General features: G+C 29.7%; 1 protein-coding gene across 1 annotated transcript; it reads right to left on the bottom strand.

Moving 5' to 3' along the window:
* Nucleotides 1–4837: 4837 nt before the first annotated feature.
* LOC105168297 (protein DETOXIFICATION 29) lies at nt 4838–11320 on the bottom strand. Its single transcript, XM_011088321.3, has 8 exons — nt 10901–11320; nt 10277–10818; nt 8791–8877; nt 8053–8109; nt 6842–7080; nt 5602–5720; nt 5370–5456; nt 4838–5264 (listed from the first exon to the last, which is right to left on the bottom strand). Exons 1-8 carry the CDS (start codon nt 11258–11260, stop codon nt 5190–5192), a joined length of 1566 nt encoding a protein of 521 aa, XP_011086623.1. The 5' UTR covers nt 11261–11320; the 3' UTR covers nt 4838–5189.
* Between the last annotated feature and the right edge of the window lie 7507 nt (nt 11321–18827).

Genomic DNA, 18827 nt, shown 5'->3' with positions numbered 1-18827 from the left:
ATATGTGCATTAAATGTTAGTGAGGGACCGCCAACAATAAAAGTAAAGCCAGCCACGACAAAATGTCCACTACTTCTCTCCTCTACAATTCTTTATATATATATATATATATATATATATATATATGTTTATTTATTTATAAAAAAAAAACATTTTCTCTCTATCACTATTTTTGTTAAATTTTCTTTGGAAAATCTAAAATGTTGAAATTTTGATTTCAAATGGAAACCATAGATTAAAACCTTGAATTGCAATAGCTAATTGAAATTTTCTTTTCAATTTTTTTTTCAAGTTCATCTGGAGTGTTTGAATGTTATTATTGGCAAAATGAAACAATCATCAATTTTCAAATGTTACTTCAATGCTTTTGATCCATTTTTCTGCTGGGGAATTCATATGCAATTATGTTTTCTTAATTGTTATTTTAATAGCTGGGTTTTGGTATGCCTATATGAGGGCTTGATATTTTTCATTTTTCTCATAATAACAATAACTCAATTCTCACACTTTTGAGATTTCTCTCTCTCTCTGCTTCTCTAATTTTAAAGATTTGAGCTTTAAAATTCTGATAACGAGCTTCTAAGTGTTCAAGAGGTATTTTTCAGTATAGTGCTAAAATCAGAAGAACTGCAACCATTTCTTGAGAGAAATTATGTTGTACCCGGTGCACCACTAATACGAGACGTATATTTTCTTCAAGGCAAGTAGTAATTCTGCAATTCGGTTAAAATTAACAATTCCAATTGCACTGAGAATTGTTATGATATAATTCTCGTTGTAAGTTTTTTAATTTTTTCTTATCGTAAACAGCATTTCTAACTGTTTTATATTATTTGTTCCAACGTGGTTTTAATAGCTTTTGATTTCTAAATTCGATTGTTATATTTCAAATGTTGTTTGAATTACTCGAAACTGAAAATTTCCAACAATCTTGAAGAGAATATACAGGTTAAAAATCAGATTTTTGTTTGTTGGAACAATTTTGGGAAAATGCTGTTTTTAAACTCGGTAGTTTGAATGCTGCTTTTAGTTTCCTAAGATACTAAAGATGGCCTGCCCATTTTTTGTTGCAATTCCGATCGCACCAAGGTCGACTTGACCGGTTTGCCGGACAAGTTTTTGGGCCTGTTTTTCAAACGCTGGTAACAACGAATGAAAATTTGATTAACAATGAAAGAACTCTTCTACGTAATTCAGGTAACCAGACCTGAACCTACAGATATCGATCCTATGATTGCTGAGATAGCACAGTGGACAAAGAGGGATCAAATAGGTAGATGAGCAATTTTGTCAGTCTTGTCAAATACACTTTTTGATGTCTATTTTTCCAATTCTTGCACTTCTAAATCTCTGTGGGATGAGTTGGACTGGAAATGTAATATTGAAGAGCAAGGGCTCGAAAAATATTCTGTTTTCAAGTTCATGCGGTATCAAATAGTTGAGGACCGGTCTGTAGCTGAACAGATTTATGAGATTATCAATCTTGAGCATGCTCTAGCTGATGCTGAGATGAAGCTCCTCAAGAAGTTTCTAGTCATCTCCATAGTGGACAAATTTTCCAAATCTTGGAAAAGTTTTGGCATGACACTCAAACATTAGAAAAGGCGATTGTCTCTAGATAATCTTATAATTGCTATCAATATTGAGAAAGAACATTCAAATCAGACTCACAAGATGCCAGTTGAACATCAACTCAGGGCCAATCTAATAGTGGGGAAACAGAAAGTGACTAAGATTAACTCTAATTCAAAAGCCATCAATAAAGGCAAGCCTTCCAAAAATAAGAAATTAAAAGCAAACAAACCACGCTAGAACTATGGACATGTTGGACATTGGGCTGAGCTTTGACCTAATAAAAAGGTCAAGATTGGGCAGGCAGTTGTCAACATGGTTGTGGGAGGCTCTAGTGGTGCTAGTACCTTAGGAGCAACTGGCAGGTATGTATCTGTATAACCCGAACTCCTGATTATTTACGAACCGTGTGATTAGTTTATTGACACCAGAGCGAATGTGCATGTTTGTACTGATAAATCTCTCTTTGTGTCTTATCAGGCCATCAGTGGAAAGATAGTGAGCATGGGGAACTCCAGTACAACTAAATTACTTGGGATATGAAGCGTAGACTTGAAAGTTTCCTTTAGAGTGCATTTTGTAGTTAAAAAGAGTTCATCATATACCAACTGTCAGAAGAAACATTATTTAAGGTTCTGTAATAGTTAGCGAGGGATATGAATTAGTTTTAAAATTTAATAAAGTTGTAATTCAATAATTTGGTATTTTTGTTGGTAAATGTTATTTAAACGATGGCTTGTTCAAAGTTCGAGTTGAAAATAATAAAAATGATGTTTCTGTTCTATTATATTGAATGTGGAATCTTTTACTTTGTGGCATAGTAGGTTAGATCATTTAAATTTTAATTCAATCAAACGAATGCTGAATTTGAGTTTAATTTCTAGTCAAAATATTGAACAAACTCACAAATGTCAAGTTTGTATAGAAGCTAAACAAGTTAGGAAACCTTATCAGCCAATTGAAAGAGATTTGGAAATACTTGATTTAGTTCACACAGATATTTATGAGTTTAATGGAGTTTTGACCAAGGACCACAAACAATATTTTATCACCTTTATAGATAATTGCAGTAGATATTGTTATGTGTTTCTAATGAAAAATAAGGATAAAGCATTAGATTAATTTATTTTGTTTAAAAATGAAGTAGAAACCCAAACTCATAAGAAATTTAAACAACTAAGGTTTGATAGAGGAGGAGAATATGAGTCGAGTAAATTCAATGAATATTGTCAAACTTTTGGCACTAAGATGAAGAGATCCTCCATATTCCCCTTCGTCTAATGGAATGGCTGAAGGAAAGAATAGAACATTCAAAAACATGATTAACAGTTTCCTACTAACCTCCGGGTTACCAAAATATTTGTGGGGAAAGGCTTTGAATATAGCTTGTCATATTTTGAATAGAGTCCATCTAAAACATAGTACTAGTACTCCTTTTGAGTTGTGGAAAGATAGGAAACCAAGCTTCAAATATTTTTGAGTATGGGAGTGCCTAGCAAAAGTTCTGGTCCCAGAACACAAATGAAAGTTACTGGGCACTAAGACTGTCGATGCTATGTTATTGGGTTATGTGAAGACAAGTTATGCCCTAAGATTTCTTACTATTAAATCAGAAATTTCAGGCATTAAGGTAAACATAATAGTTGAATTTCCTGATGCTATCTTCCTAGAAGATGTATTCCCTATGGAAACAAGAATACCTTAAAATATTTCGCTTAATAATTCACTTACCTCCACATCTATTCCTAAACATGTGGAAAAGATGACAAATGTGGTGATTAGTCCAAATAGTAATAATTAGACTCATGAGGAGTCAGATGAACCTAGACGGAGTAAGAGATCTAAGGTTGTCAAAAATTTTAGAAGTGACTTTGTCACTTATAATATTGATGATGATCCGATTACTTTCAAATATGCTATGACTTCTTCAGAAGCCAAGGAGTGGAAAGAAGCTGTCCAAAGTGAAATGGACTCCATTGTTTCTAATGGAATATGGGTGCTAGTCGATCACCCTCCCGAGTGTACTACTATTGGATGGAAGTGGATTTTTAAGAAGAACTGAAACCTAATGGGACCATAGATAAGTTTAAAGCCAAATTCATGGCTAAAGTTTATAAACAAAAGGAGGGAATAGACCATTTCGATACTTATTCTTCGATAGCTCGGTTCACTATAATCTTCCTTCTACATCTCGCGCCAGCTCCATCTCCAACTCCTCCACCTCGTGGGTTTTTGAAATAAAGCCCCGTCAAAATTTATCTTGATGCAATTCGACACAAGGGGACTCCATCTCGTGACCTTCGGGTTTTGTTGTGATATATGAGGTCTCCAATAAACTGACTGATAAGCCTGTAGGAAACATTGCCCTTTCTGGCTCATCCTACTCGTCCTCCATAAGACCCTTATTCATACTCGTCCATAGCATCCATACCACCACAAAAAACCATGGAACTTGCTCCTTTTCCAGTTTGCTCCCAACTCCTCTCATCCAATCCGGACCAAGAATTCATTAAGTAAACAAAAAATTATTCTAAATAAATGAGCCTTGTGTGTATTAGTATGGGATTATATACTTGTATTACGGAATACTTTATATATTTATTTTTCAGTTTTTCTAAGACTATAATGAATTATGAGACTATTTTAAGAAACATGTGACCAGTATTGCAAAACTCCTCCTAGTGTTGGACAAAATTTCAACTTTCACCATATGTTCCCAACTTTTGCTAGAGTTAACGGTCCAAAACTTAATGTTAGGGTGTTTTTTGCATAGGATTCTTGAGTTATGGAATTATTATTGACTATTTTAAAAAAATAGAACCAACATTGCAAGAACCCCTTTATTGTGGGACTAAAATTACAATTTACTCAAACTTAATGCTTCAGAAATAATAGGACATTATTTTTTTAATATTAAATCTATTATCAAGGAAACTCGTTGAATCATAGTTAAGAAAAAGGGTAAAAAACAACTATTTCATGTAAGGTTTAATATAATTACGAACTCTCTCCTAAAATTGAAAATAATTATATATCCCCTAAATGGTAAGGTGGAAATTACTATTTTACTCTTGCTAAGTTTTACTTTTTTAAAAAAATATTTGGGGGAGGTTAAAGTAAATAATTCATAGGGCTATTAGTTTGTAAAAGTATAAAAAATTCTAAAAAATATATAAAATTATAAATTTATATTCCACAATTATATTTGGCCAGTTCACCACAAATATGGGTTGAAAACTTAATGAAGGCTAACGGAACTAACTCGTTATAAATAAACATTGAAATAAGAGATTATTTATAGTTTTCCAAATAATGGGTAAATATTTGCTATATATATGCTGAATCCCAAAGAATGTAATTTACCCTAAGGAAAAAGAAGTAATTCCTGACTGGCAAAGTTTTGGAAGATTGTGCATCTTGAAAAAGAAAAAACTTACTACACATAAAAAGTATTGAGATTCAGACCACCTGAGCTTCAAGTCTCACTAATCAAAACTCCAGCCCATTTTATGTCATAAAGAGGGGGGGGCGGGGGGGCGGAAGAAAAGTTCTTCAACACCGGTAAATCTTTGCTGTGTGTGTTGGGGTGGGGCACTTTAGAAATTTTTGTGTAAAGATTACTTCTCCAGGTCGTTTTCTTTAACAAATGGTTCCCCTCCCCACTTTTTGATCCTTTTCACCGCGATAGAAGCCTGCATTTTTTATACATCAAACAGATCAAATTATAATGTACTAATTTTACATTTAGATTAAGACATGAAAAACACAACAATTAAAATTAGACTATATATGCAAACCTCTTTCTTCCAATTAGTTCTGTAAGTAATCCAAAAGAGAATGAGTGTCTGAACAACTGTCCCCAATATCATTCCGCACCATATACCCTGAAATTTATTTTTTAATTTCATATATCTATAGAACAAATTTTCATATATGAGTGATTTCAATTTTAACATACATAATAAATAATTTTCATCTCTAACAATTTAAATTTTTAAATATTACCATTATTCGTTTAACAATACTTACTTGTACGCCCCATTTAAGTTTGTAGCCCATTATTACACCCATAGGAACACCAAACAAGTAGTAGCATGCAATATTCACATAGGCAACCACAGTTTGCCATCCAGCCCCAATAGCCACTCCTGCAACAACAAGGTTTTCAACTATTCATATGAGCTCTAAAATTACTACTTCGTTATTTGGATAATAATTAAAAATATATATATATATATTATATTATGGGAAAATTGTATTTTTTGTCCAGTAATTTAGGGTCTTTTCACTTTTGATCCCATTGATTACATGATTTCCACATTTGGTCCCGTAATTTTAAAAAAGTAGTAGATTTGGTCCCATAACACATTTCTGTTAGATGTTTAGCGGAAAACGTCATGTGATCGTTAAGTGTTTGGAACCAAAAGTGCTACTTTTTGAAAGTTATGGGACCGAAAATAAAACTTCTATAACATATGGGACTAAACGTGAAAATTCTGTAACATACGGGACCAAAAGTGTAAAGACGTTAATTGTCACGTGCTAAGCACGTGACATTTTTTGTTAAAATATCTAACGAAAATGTGTCATAGCATCAAATGTGCTACTTCTTATAAGTTATAAGACTAAAATTGAGAATTCCATAACCAATGGGACTAAAAATAAAAAAATTCTCAGTTACGGGACGAAAAAATCCTTTTTCCTCACATTATTTACAAAAATAATGGTTGAGAGTTAATACAATCACATTATTGAGATGATATTTTAAAAGAATATCTTAATTTCAAGAAATGCAGATTTTATTATTTTGGGATGTTTCATATTAAGAACAATAATAGGTCCATCATTTGACCAAAAAAAAAAAAAAAAACCTGTTTTAGCCCATTATATATATAGCTGAGGGACTATGAGAAGAAATTAATTATTCTCTACAGTATAAATTATCATAATTTAAAAAATTAGCAAATTAATACTTTTTACGACGGTCAAACAAAATAATGCAAAAAAATTTAAGTTTTGAACATGGTTAATCAATATTTTTCATATTTTTTGCCATATGAACAAAATATTTGCCATGATTTTTAGTTGTAGTCAGTGTTTTAGCCTCGCTTGTAAAAATAACGATAAATAGTCGTTGCTCAATCATAATTAATTAGTATTTATTATTATTTGTTATTTTTAACGTGATAATTAATTATGATGAAAAGTGAATAGATTTCATAATTAAAGAAATAATTGGTGAATGAATATGGATTCGATTAATTATTACCTGATAGAGCTGGTTGAATATTGTTGAGGAGAATGCAGAATGCAAGCAATGGTGTGAGGTCAGATACGATTTGTTGGACTTCTGAACTCTTTGAGAAAATGGAAGGATAGTGATCTTGGAATATGAGAATGATAATTGAAATCAAAAGTGCTATCAAGGACGATGATATCACCACCACCACCATTGAGAATTTTGCACTTCTTGGATGACCTGCTCCTAGTTCGTTCGACACTCTTACGCTGCACATACACTCATTAAAAATATTAAATAAAAAAAAACGAGAAAATGTTTCTGATCATAATCTAAACTTCTGAGATGGAAAATTTTCGTTCTAACATTTTATATTAAACAAAATTAACTTTTTAGCATTCTGGAGCTAAATCCGACTTTAATGTTAATATTTTATAATTCAAACTCAATATCAGAGGTAGAAACAGAGACGAAATATTTTAATCTTGATGTTATTTTCAGGGCAAGTACGTATCCGTAAACTAAATTTGTCTGATATAATATTTTTAATAATGACTAAGATAAAGTTGATTTTCATATATTTTCGTTTCTGATATTTTGTTGTCTTGTAGTGCAACCATTGAAAATGTTAAACAAACAAAAATAATTAAATATTAGAAAAACACTTACACAAACACCTTTTGCCTTTTGTGAAATTATAAGCGTACCTTTATTCAATACTGAAATATTATACAACACACTTCCATATTACTCCCATACTACTCAGGAGGTGCACCTTTAATTTTATATGAGGTAGGGTGTGTTTTTGTAATTAGACCTAATCTCAGGAAGTAGATTTATAATTTTACAAAACATAGGAGGTGGTTGAGTAATTATAATCACAAGGGGTGCAGATATAATTTTGATCGCATATACATATATATATATATATATATATATATACTATATAAAAAGAAAAGATATTTTTCTCTCATAAATGACGGTTATGACACTGCAACACCAATTTTATCGCTATACCTATAATACCCTAAGTTGATTTTCCTTTTTCCTTTGTTGCTTTCTTTTTTCCTTTTTAGAAATATAATGTATTGATTTATATATATATATTTTCTTATTCCTAGTATAATTTAAAACGTAAAATATTATTTATTATATACACATAGAAATCACGTGCCACAACAGCTAGTTATATATATTGATGTATATAATTTGAAAGAAGAAGAAATTTGATGTCTACTGACCTTACTGCTGCATTAAATCCAAGCGCTACCGTAACCGTCCAAGCTAGTACGTTTATGCTACCAAACACCAACAATTTACTTGTTAGAGATAAAAGTTGAAACAAAACGCGACTATATACCTTTTACTTCTTTCCCTTGAATTAATATATGTGTTTTCTTTCTATATAATTTTTTTATACTTTACGTGATAATAAATGATGACGATTTAAAAATTATGATAATCAATACTATCTATTATTGTCAAGCAAAATAAATGCGGAAAAATAAGTTTTAATGGTGATTAATCAACATTGTTGTCATGATTTTTTAACTATTATTAATGTTTTGGTCTCACTCAAAGTAACAACGACCAACAACCTTTGTGCAGCCATTAGAAAAAAAATTATTATTAGCTACAATATTAGTGGCTATGGCTAAAAATCATGGTAAATGACTACTATTAATTAAGGTTAAGGAAAATCGATGCAAAAAATTAGTTTTTCCACCATAAAAAAGATTATATGTCATGGCTAATGTTTTAGCTACCCTTGCAAAAATCACGGTCAACAACGTTGCATGGTCGTAGTGAATAACTATTTGCTACCAAGTACTTGTTATTAGTTATGATAATTAACCGTAGTTAAATAATATAAATTTTCTAGTGAACCGTGATTAATTAATATCTAATTACGATTTTTTACTTTTGACAATGATGATTACTATAAGGGATAATTAAGGAGAGACTATATTAACAGTTACCATATTGAGAGAGCATCAACAGCAACTTCTGCGTTCTTCAAATATCCAGCAAAGAGGATTAGGGCCGTATAGTACCATACCTCTAAGCTGCAGACACCATATCGCAGAACATGGATTAAAATCAAGATACACACGGCTTAGAACCCTGGAAAAATTATTCATCATACTGGAATAAAACCATATTATTACTCGAAATAATCAGAAAAGAAATGGGATATTAATTAGATTACTACTGATCAATTATGATTGGAAATAAGTGTAAGCACATCACATATATATATAAATCATGTTAAAATAAATATCTCTCTGCGCTCTTATAATCCTTTTTATGTGCCGCGCTATAAAAAATATGATATTTAATTATGGCTGATTATCATAGTTAAAAATAACATCTATTACGCTCTTGCAACTTTATTAGCTGTGATATTTGCGAGTAAGTGCCATGGCGAATATTTTTGTCATGGTAGATAAATTAAATTTTTACATTCATTTTATTTAACTATAATTAATAAATCATTTACCATAATTTTTAATCTATAATCATTAAAATATAGGCCATAATAAACTTTCTTATAGTGTTGGTATGCTTACAAACCCATATGTCAACCACATTTCTTACTTCTGGGCCATGACAAACATTTAATTCTTACCCAACATTAAACCAAGTTGTATATAGCGTTAATTATTGATAAATATGCCACCTGTTTTTCCGTATTTAGTGTCGGTCATTATTATTATTATTATTATTATTATTATTATTATTATTATTATGATGATGATGATGGTGATGGTGATGATGTCTCAATTTAATATCTTCCTAATAGTTTAGATTCCATTAGAATTTAACAATTCCCGACCATAACGAAATTTATATATAAAATGAGACTATTACGAGTTATTTAAAATATAATAGATTAAAAATAAATTAAAAGTAAGTATTGGTATTATCTATTTGAATTCTAGCCCTATTTTGGTGTATGTTGGGAATCGATCAACGTAATAGGCCGAGATTTTAAGAAATGGGATCAATGATTTCAGCTGCCATTATATCTACGAACGGAATTCATAGATCATAAATAGTGGGTTGAAGTTTTTAGTTTAAATTCAGTTGTATTTCTTGATGTTATTAATATACACATTATGTGTATATATGTTTTTTAAATAAAGTAAATGACATAGTGTTTTTAAAGTATGATATGTATATGTTGAATGAAATAAAAGATTCAATCAGTATAAACGGACATAAATAAATTTTTCTAGAGAAAAATATAAAGAGTAGTCGGAATTTCTAATCCGAACTGGGATCGACCAAATTTAAACCAATTATATGACTAGTGTAATATAATTGTTGTGTGATTGATGCATAGTTGACAAAAAATGATCAATCACATAATTAGTATATCATACTTTGCTCATTAAGTAATTTAGCTCAATCAAACTCAATTTTGATAAGAATTTTTCAAAGAATGTTTCAAAAATTGCTCACCAGAGCATCACTGCTGATGCAACCGATAATCTGACAAAGCCCCATAGATTCTGAAATGCCTTCCAGGAAAACCCCGTCCAGGCTTCTCCACAAGCCCCGCTGAATATGAAAAGCAGCTGCGCCACCACCAGGAACCACCACGAAGAGTTCAGCACCACGGCGGCGCCGATCATTCCCCACCCGAGTTTCAGCATCAGCAGCCAGCTGAACAGAATATGCAACCCCAGCGCCACCGCGGAAATCCAGGCCATTGCCATGATGTTGCTCTGAGCTTGCAAGAACTTGGCGATCGGGAAGTTCAGCGCGTAGGCGTACAGCTGAGGGATCATCCACAGCGAAAATTTCCCGGCGGCCTTAGATATATCCTCCGCCTGCCCGAGTAGCAGCAACAACGGTTCCGCGAATATGTACATAAACATTAATAGAAAACTGGTGGATACAAGAATAACCCAGGATCTCTGCATATAGACGCCGAGCATGTTGATCTGCCCGGCCCCGTACGCCTGCCCGCAGAGTGTCTCCAGTGCACTTCCCATTCCCATCTGTCCGACGAATCAAAACCTCAAAACTTTTTCGAGCAATTAATTATAATATTGAATATGTTAACAAAATTAATTGTCATACCATGACGCCGAAGCATAAACCGGCAATGATATTGTTCTCGAGGGAGAAGGCGGCGAGGTCTAGGGTTCCGACATGGCCGGCGAAGGTCTGAGTGATGGCGCCAAGGGAGTACTGGAAAATGGAGGTCAAGATGGCGGGGCCGGCCAAATACCATAGCTTGCTGGACTCCGCCTGGAACGCCGAGAAGAAGCCGCCTACACTGGTGATGGGAGGAATGTCGTCGTCGCCGATGACGAAGGATGAGAAAAAGGAATGATTTGATAGTATCTGGGCTAGATACTTTTGGCTGGAAATGATCTCTGGTTCTTGATCTTCATTCTCAGTGTGTTCAAGAAGTGGCTGCTTGGAATTATGCTCCATTTCGCAGACACAAACACAGAGTGAAGAAGTTCTTGCTGGCCTCACGTATACGTACTGTCATATATATATATATATATACTTTGTATGTGCTTCTTCTTTATTAGAGGGTTTTTGTCTAAGATTATAAATTTCTTTAAACATCTTCTAAGACGTTTGAAAGTATATAAATTCTAAATTTGTATTTGGCTAAAATATCTTTTTAAAAAAAATTATAAAATATCAAAATAAGATATTTTGTATCTTATAAATTGTCTATAAAAAGTTAATTTTTCTAACTTTTCTATAAAATTTTCTACATTATATAAAATTAATATATTATAAAATAAAAATATTATAAAATAAAAATATCTTCATTCATACACTTACACACTCTCTCTCACACACACAGTCTGTGAGATTTAAAAACTTTTTTTTGTTATTTATTTTTTCTAATATTCAAAAAAGACAAAATACTTTATTTTTTAATTATAAATTATTATACTGTAATAAAAATAAGATTACTATTGATATTATATTTACTAAAAAATATAAATTCAAGACATTATAAATTATACGACTAGAAACAATCACTGTATTAATAAAAAAAATATAAATTATATATCTATATTAATATTTGACTAGTATAAATGTACATGTATATTATTTTATTCAAAAATTTAAATAATAATTTGTTGTTTTTTTGTTATTAAAAAAATATCTATTAAATTTTTATTTAAAATTAAACTAATGTGTACTATTTATATATATAAGTGTTTTAAAAAATTTTAAAACAAAATATGTCAAGAAATAACAACTTATTTGATTCTAATGGTATTATGTTTATTTTAGTCATTTTACTAATTAAAAACCTTATATACCAAATACCCTAACATCTTATAAGATTGAACATTTTATTTTATTGAAACACTTCAGGAGCTTATTTTTTAAATAAGATCCAACATCTTATAAGCTCCTAAAGGATCTTATAAGATGTAGGAGCTTATTAAATTTTTTAAAAAGTTTAGCCAAACACTCTCTTATACTGTTGGTGATTTAATATGATATTAATGATAAAATATCAAATAAAAATTAAAAGTTATTACTACAAAATATTACGGACATGATAATACTTCTTATCTCGTCACTATATAATTATTAATTATTAAAATTATGTATAACATTGTCATTATAAATAATTAGTAACACATTTATAATGACAATAATTCTTTGTTGTCACTATATATATGTCAATAATTTTATTTAATGATAACTTTATATACATTATTTGTTACTAATTCTTGCTAGTAATATTTTTTTTAAAAGATAATAATAGTTATAAAATTTATTATTCTGACAAAATAAAATTTTTTGTCACTAAATATATATAATTAGTGATTATATTAAAATTGTTACTTAATTCTTTTTTTTGCTATTTTTTTAATTGTTACCTAATTGTTAAAATTGTTACTTAATTGCTAAAAAATTATTGCACTTGGTCCATGTTTGAGAATGCAAATTACATTTTCTCTCACCAAACTTCAACAATTATTACATCTTTTTTTAAAAATATTTCATTTATTAATCGAAACAAAAATTATGGAATTTTCATTTTATCCTTAATTTAGTTTACAAAGACAGAAAATATTTATCTTATTGGCATAACTTCAATGATATTGATATAATTATTTACCTTAATTAATATCTTTACATATTTTGAGATACATTTGGAAATGTCTATTTTATTTCTAAAATCTAACTCAATATTCCTACATATCAATTATATTTTAATTAAATTATAATGAGCGTGTATTATATGTGATTAGCATACCTTTTCCGTAATCATTTCATGACGTGGCAACAGCCCGACAGGTTAATTTTTCAGTTAATATTAAAAGCCGACAGCTTCCATTTTCTACCTAACTTTTCCTATAAAATTATACTACAAAAGTACACCTTGTTCTGCGTTTGGTACGAGGAACTAGAAAATGCCACAGCTCAAGTCTATGGCATAGTAATAAAATAATTAGGGATAATTATACTCTTATTTCTTGATATTTGGTGTAATTATATGTAAATTTTTCTGCAATTTGAAAAATTACATCTAGTACACTTGAGGTTTTGCTTTCATCCAACAAATAATTCCTCCCATTAGTTAAAATTAACTGAATTTGCTGATATTAACAAAAAACTAAATGAAAATTGATAGTTATCGTCGATTAACTTATTACTAACCTATTGTAGGTCAAATAATTTTTTTTGGACTAAAATATTCTTATAACAGTGAAGATATACCTCCTCACATGCACTGAAGCATGAAGACGTATGAGGATAATTTGATTATAAAAAAATTATTTGACCTATTATAAGTTAGTAATAAATCAATCGGAGATAGATATATAGTTTTTTTCCAATTTTTTTTGTTAATATCAGCAAATTCAATTAATTTTGACTAATGTAGGGATTTATTTGTTAGACAAAAACAAACTTCAGAGGTGCTAGATGTAATTTTTCAAACTACAGGGGGTTTATGTGTAATTACACCAAACTTCAGGGGAAGTGTAATTATCCCAAATAATTATTTATAATTGTTGATACTTCTTTTACATTAGACAGTAAAAGTTTTGGTTAAACATCACTTTTGGTCTCTCAACTATACCACTTATTCAAATTTGATCCCTCATATTTCACTCTCATCAGACTTAGTCCCTCAAGTGTGTTTGCTGCCAAAACGACTTAAAACCCATGACTTATGAAAAGATCTCAATGACTTTACCACTCCATCTAGTGCACCACTTGTTTATTTTTCTAAATAAAACATCCCTCAACATTAATAACTAAGAATTACCTTATCAATCCCCAAATATTCAGAATATTTTTGAGATTGAGTTTTGGTAATTTTTTTTATAACATCACATTTATGTATTTGTTATGACTTTTATGCCATTTTTAATGTACTTTATTTGTTGTGATTTAAAATATTTTTTGGCGCTTATTTTATTTTGATTGATTATATTATCAGAATATGTAGGATGATAGTGATTAATGTTGGTTGATTTTGACATCATTCAGCATAAAATTTTCAAATGTTATTAACATGGTTCTTATTTTACAGTTATTTATAAGCAATATTTTATTTGATAAAATAATCAAGTATTGCACTTGATGGAGTGGTAAAAGTATTGAATTCTCACTCAATGACTCGATTTCAAGATCTTTTGTTAGTGGAAATGATATACATTGGTAAAAATTATTAATTTGTAAGGGTAAAAATGTAATTTATTGTGTAAAAGGCATACACTAATCATTTACAACTCACCACACCATATAATTTTCAACACTATTATAAATACTAAAATATTAATTTTTTAAGGGGGACTATTCATTGATTAGACCCATCTCTCATGAAAACAACACCTTTTTGCGGAAATTGCAATTCACCTGGTCCGCAATTGTGTCGAGGTAAAATTCCCGATTTATTCCTTTAGCAAAAAAACCTCGACCACATCAGGAAACAATTTTTTTAATAAGTAAATAAGTACTATTTTATTTAGAAAAATCAATGTATATATTTTACAAATATTTTTTTAAAAGGATTAAAATTTCAACATGAGTAAAGTTGATATTTTCACTTACTGTCCATGGGGTATATATATATATATATATATATATATATTATTATACTCATGCACACAACATACATATAAAAGACTGAGAGAAGAGAAAGCGGGTTTGTGAACGCGATCTTCATTATCGTCTCCATGAGCAAAGGAACTGAACTGAACTTGAATGAGTGAGCATGGTTGTGCAATGTTGTAACAGTTTGTCAGAATTTATATCCCAACCAATCAATAAATTCTAGGACACGGGACTTAGCAAGTTGGACTCCATCGATTCAGTTCAACATTTTTAACATATTATTATTTTTTTTAAAAAACTAATACTACTATAATTTTATAAATATGAGATAAAAATATTATTCAAAGGTTATTTTTTTTAAATAAATTTATACATGCACGTGTTAGGCTTTAAAATTTTTATTTTTTTTAAACATGTATAACCTATACGTACATGAAAACATCTACAATCTATTTATATCTTATTTTGATTTATAAAAATATTAAGTTTATATATTATATATAAATATAACTAAAACATCCACATATTTTTTCATATATGTATAAATATGATTTATAAGTATATATTTTGACCGCACTTACAAAAATAATAATACTAATAGTTATTGTATAGTTCATAATTAATTATTATTCGTTATAATTTTTTTTTCAATTATAATAATTTATCATAAAAAAAATATATTTCTTTTGGCGATCCAAGTACAATACTGAAATAATTGCGTTAGGTGTTGGATAGAGTTGTTGGAGTCAGAACCCAACACATTATCACTAAATTAAAGTACTGAGGATTGAGTTTAATGCACGTAAGCTGGCTGCTGGGTACCATTCGACAACTCTAAGAGAAGTCATGGTAGCTGTCCACATGCAGCTAGTAATTGATATTTTTGGCGATCAGTCTTTATATTTTTATCTTTTTTATAAAAAGATTCATATTATAATTTATATACATAATGTGTTTTTTTAGATAGTCTTCGACACTCTAATTTTGGTATAGTCAAAAGTTCAATTAGATGGATATCTCCATCTGATTTATATACATGCATTATAATATAGATTTAATTGTATTTTTAGTCCTATAATTTATTAATGATCGTAAAATTGTTATTTATCTTTTTAATTTTGTGAATTTAGGACTAAATATGCGAGAATTTACAAAGTTGGCCGAATTTATGATGTCATTTTTCGGCAAACTTCATAAATTCCGATCAAATTTGTCCTAAAATTACGAAATTTAAAACGGTGACGGATCATTTTACAATCTTAATAAATTGCCCAACTAAAATACCAAAGTATGTAATTACAGGATTAAAAAGGCAATTAAACCCATTAATTCGAAAATCTAATTCGTTGTATGCGAAAGCTTGGTTTTTTATTTAAGTAAGAGTGGCGAGATATTATTAATTGAACTAAATCATTACATTCATTTATGTAGAGTATCAATATTTAATAAAAATTATTACAACAATCATATTCTGATCAACAATGTCGAATAAAGTAAATTTAACCAATACCTATTATTACAATAGACAATATCTATTATGCAATAGAACCAACACTCTACACGCGTTGAAAACTTGGTTATTTACACTAGAAGAATATATATATATATATATATATATATCAAATGTTAAAAACTAATAATATTGATAATCTCCAAAATTATCCCTAATTCAAAAGAAGACACTAAAACAAATAAGATAATTGCCACAGATTTTTTGCCACAAAAATGACAGGTGTAATTTTGCCACCAAAGTTCAAATTATTTTAATTTCGTAGCAAAATGACGAAAAACATTTGCAGTGCCATTAACAAAGCGCATCAAGTGCATTAATACCAATTACACAACAAATATATTGTACTTGTCATATAACTGGTTTAAATTTACTCGAGTCGGAATCGAGTTAAAATTTCCCTATACGGAGATTTGCATTTCCGTTGAGTTTAGTAAGTAGCCACATCCGTATAAAATTACATATGTATGAAAAGTTCAAAAACTTTCATTTGGATTTATTTGGTTGTTTAGTTCAAGTGAGAGAAAAGAGAAAGTAAAAGGGGAAGGGGAAGGGGAGTGAAAAGGGGAGACGGAGGAAAAAAATAATATTCTTTCAAATTGTTTGGTATAATTGAAAAGGGAATAAATTTCAAATACTTCTCATTGTTTGGTATGAGGAAAATAGATTAAGAAGAAAAGACTAATTTTGTATAATTTATTGATAACCCTTTCTCTTAATTTTATATTAGAAAATAAATAAATTAATTTAAAAATCTTATTATTCATCAAACAAGAACAAGATATTTTTTATTAATAAAAATATTCATCAAAATGAGTATTCTTTATTTATTCTAAACTATTAAAATTAAATAAAATAAAAAATTACTACCAATGCCCTAAATAAAAACTTAAATTCAGACATCAACATTTGTTGGTGATTTAGTTATCTTTTTACAAGATTATGTACAGTACTATGGACAGAATGAGAAAAGAATTGGAGGAAATTGTATATATGGGTAATAGAGTAAATAAAAATAGTACCCCTATTTTCGAACGGAAACAAAATTAGATTTTGAAGGGGCCCCAATATACATCCAGTTTTACTTATTCTTCCTAATAAAATACTAAACTTATTTTTATACATCTATTTTTACCCCGCTTTTCATTCCAACCAAACAACCCTTAATTATAAACTGCTAATAGACATGTATTCTTTCCTTCTTTTTCTTAATATGCTACAAACATTGGTGAATTTCTAGTATTTATGAATAAAAGTCAAGGTATACAATGCGTTAGACCGGCCTAAAAAAGCTTGACTTAGGACTTGAGCCTTTAATGAGTCGTAATTTAGTCCGTTTTTAAATTTTCGCTTAGTCCATGGACTGATCCAATTTAGACCCTGACTAGGCCCCCATGTATGTATGTTATTTTATTTATGAAATGGAGGCGCTTTTTTATTTTTATTTTTTTTCTCAATAATTACTTAAATTTATTATTGTTTTATGAAATAAATAACATAAAAAATCTAACTAGAAAAAAAATAGTTAAGACTATAATAAACTTAAATAATAATTTTGTTGGGAGTTAATCCCACCAGTTATCAGCTGAAATTTCTCAAACCCTAACCAACTATTAGAGAATAATGGTGGGTATGAAACCCTTAAATTACAAACTAGATATATACAAAAATATAAAGAATTATACAGGTCTTAAAATAAATTTATAGATCTAAAGAGATAACCAAAAAATAATAAGAGTTCAGGCTCAAAGAGCCAGATCCAAAGAAATCGAAGCCCATAGCCATAAAAAAGCCTACAATCCTCTCACGGTTGCTCAACAACAACCAACAATGAGAAACCCTTTGCCACAAAAACCCACTCAAAGGGGACTACTAAAGTCTTCATAGAGAACTATATAAGACTAGAAAAAGGGGAGAAAATAAATTAGATTTTTCAGTCGATTAGGAAAAATCAGAGACCATGAAGGTTTTTATAAAAGCGATTCATTAAAGAAGCAAAGAGATCGAGGCGGTTGAGAAACAATTTTAAGGCCATCGAAAAACGATTGGAAGAAACCAGTGACAAGGAGAGAGACGAGGGAGAAGAAGGGACAAAGGGAATATTAATGAATTAATGTATTAAAATTTAGAAATAGGACATTACAGATAAAAAAAAATTAGAGTTTTAAAAGTACAAGAAGCTTAAATTCAATATTTATACAATTGAATCTAAATTTAAAAAACTTGTTTCTTTATTTACTTTAAATATGTCAGTTGAATTAAAACGATATTAATATGTTAAATTAATATTTGGTCGGAATGTAAATTTCATTGATTTGAACTAAAGTGATGAAAACTGCCCCTGGCCACGTTTCGAGCAACCATCAAGTTGGGTGCCAACCCAAGTGGGTGACATCGACTCAATTAATTTAAAGTGGGTTATCAGTCTTAATAATTATACTA

The sequence above is a fragment of the Sesamum indicum genome, linkage group LG8, assembly GCF_026168435.1.
Source record: "Sesamum indicum cultivar Baizhima isolate 11 linkage group LG8, ASM2616843v1, whole genome shotgun sequence".
NCBI classification, from domain to species: domain Eukaryota; kingdom Viridiplantae; phylum Streptophyta; class Magnoliopsida; order Lamiales; family Pedaliaceae; genus Sesamum; species Sesamum indicum.
The sequence above is the reverse complement of the archived record's forward strand: the minus strand, read 5'-3'. Positions and strand labels throughout refer to the sequence as shown.

Excerpts from the sequence above, each read along its gene's own strand:
- LOC105168297 (XM_011088321.3), bottom strand. The coding sequence starts at position 11,260 with ATGGAGCATAATTCCAAGCAGCCACTTCTTGAACACACTGAGAATGAA. Across the intron at positions 8,110-8,790 it reads GTTGATGCTCTCTCAATATG|CATAAACGTACTAGCTTGGA; the intron begins GTAACTGTTAAT and ends GGTGTTTGGTAG. Across the intron at positions 5,265-5,369 it reads GAACTAATTGGAAGAAAGAG|GCTTCTATCGCGGTGAAAAG; the intron begins GTTTGCATATAT and ends TAAAAAATGCAG.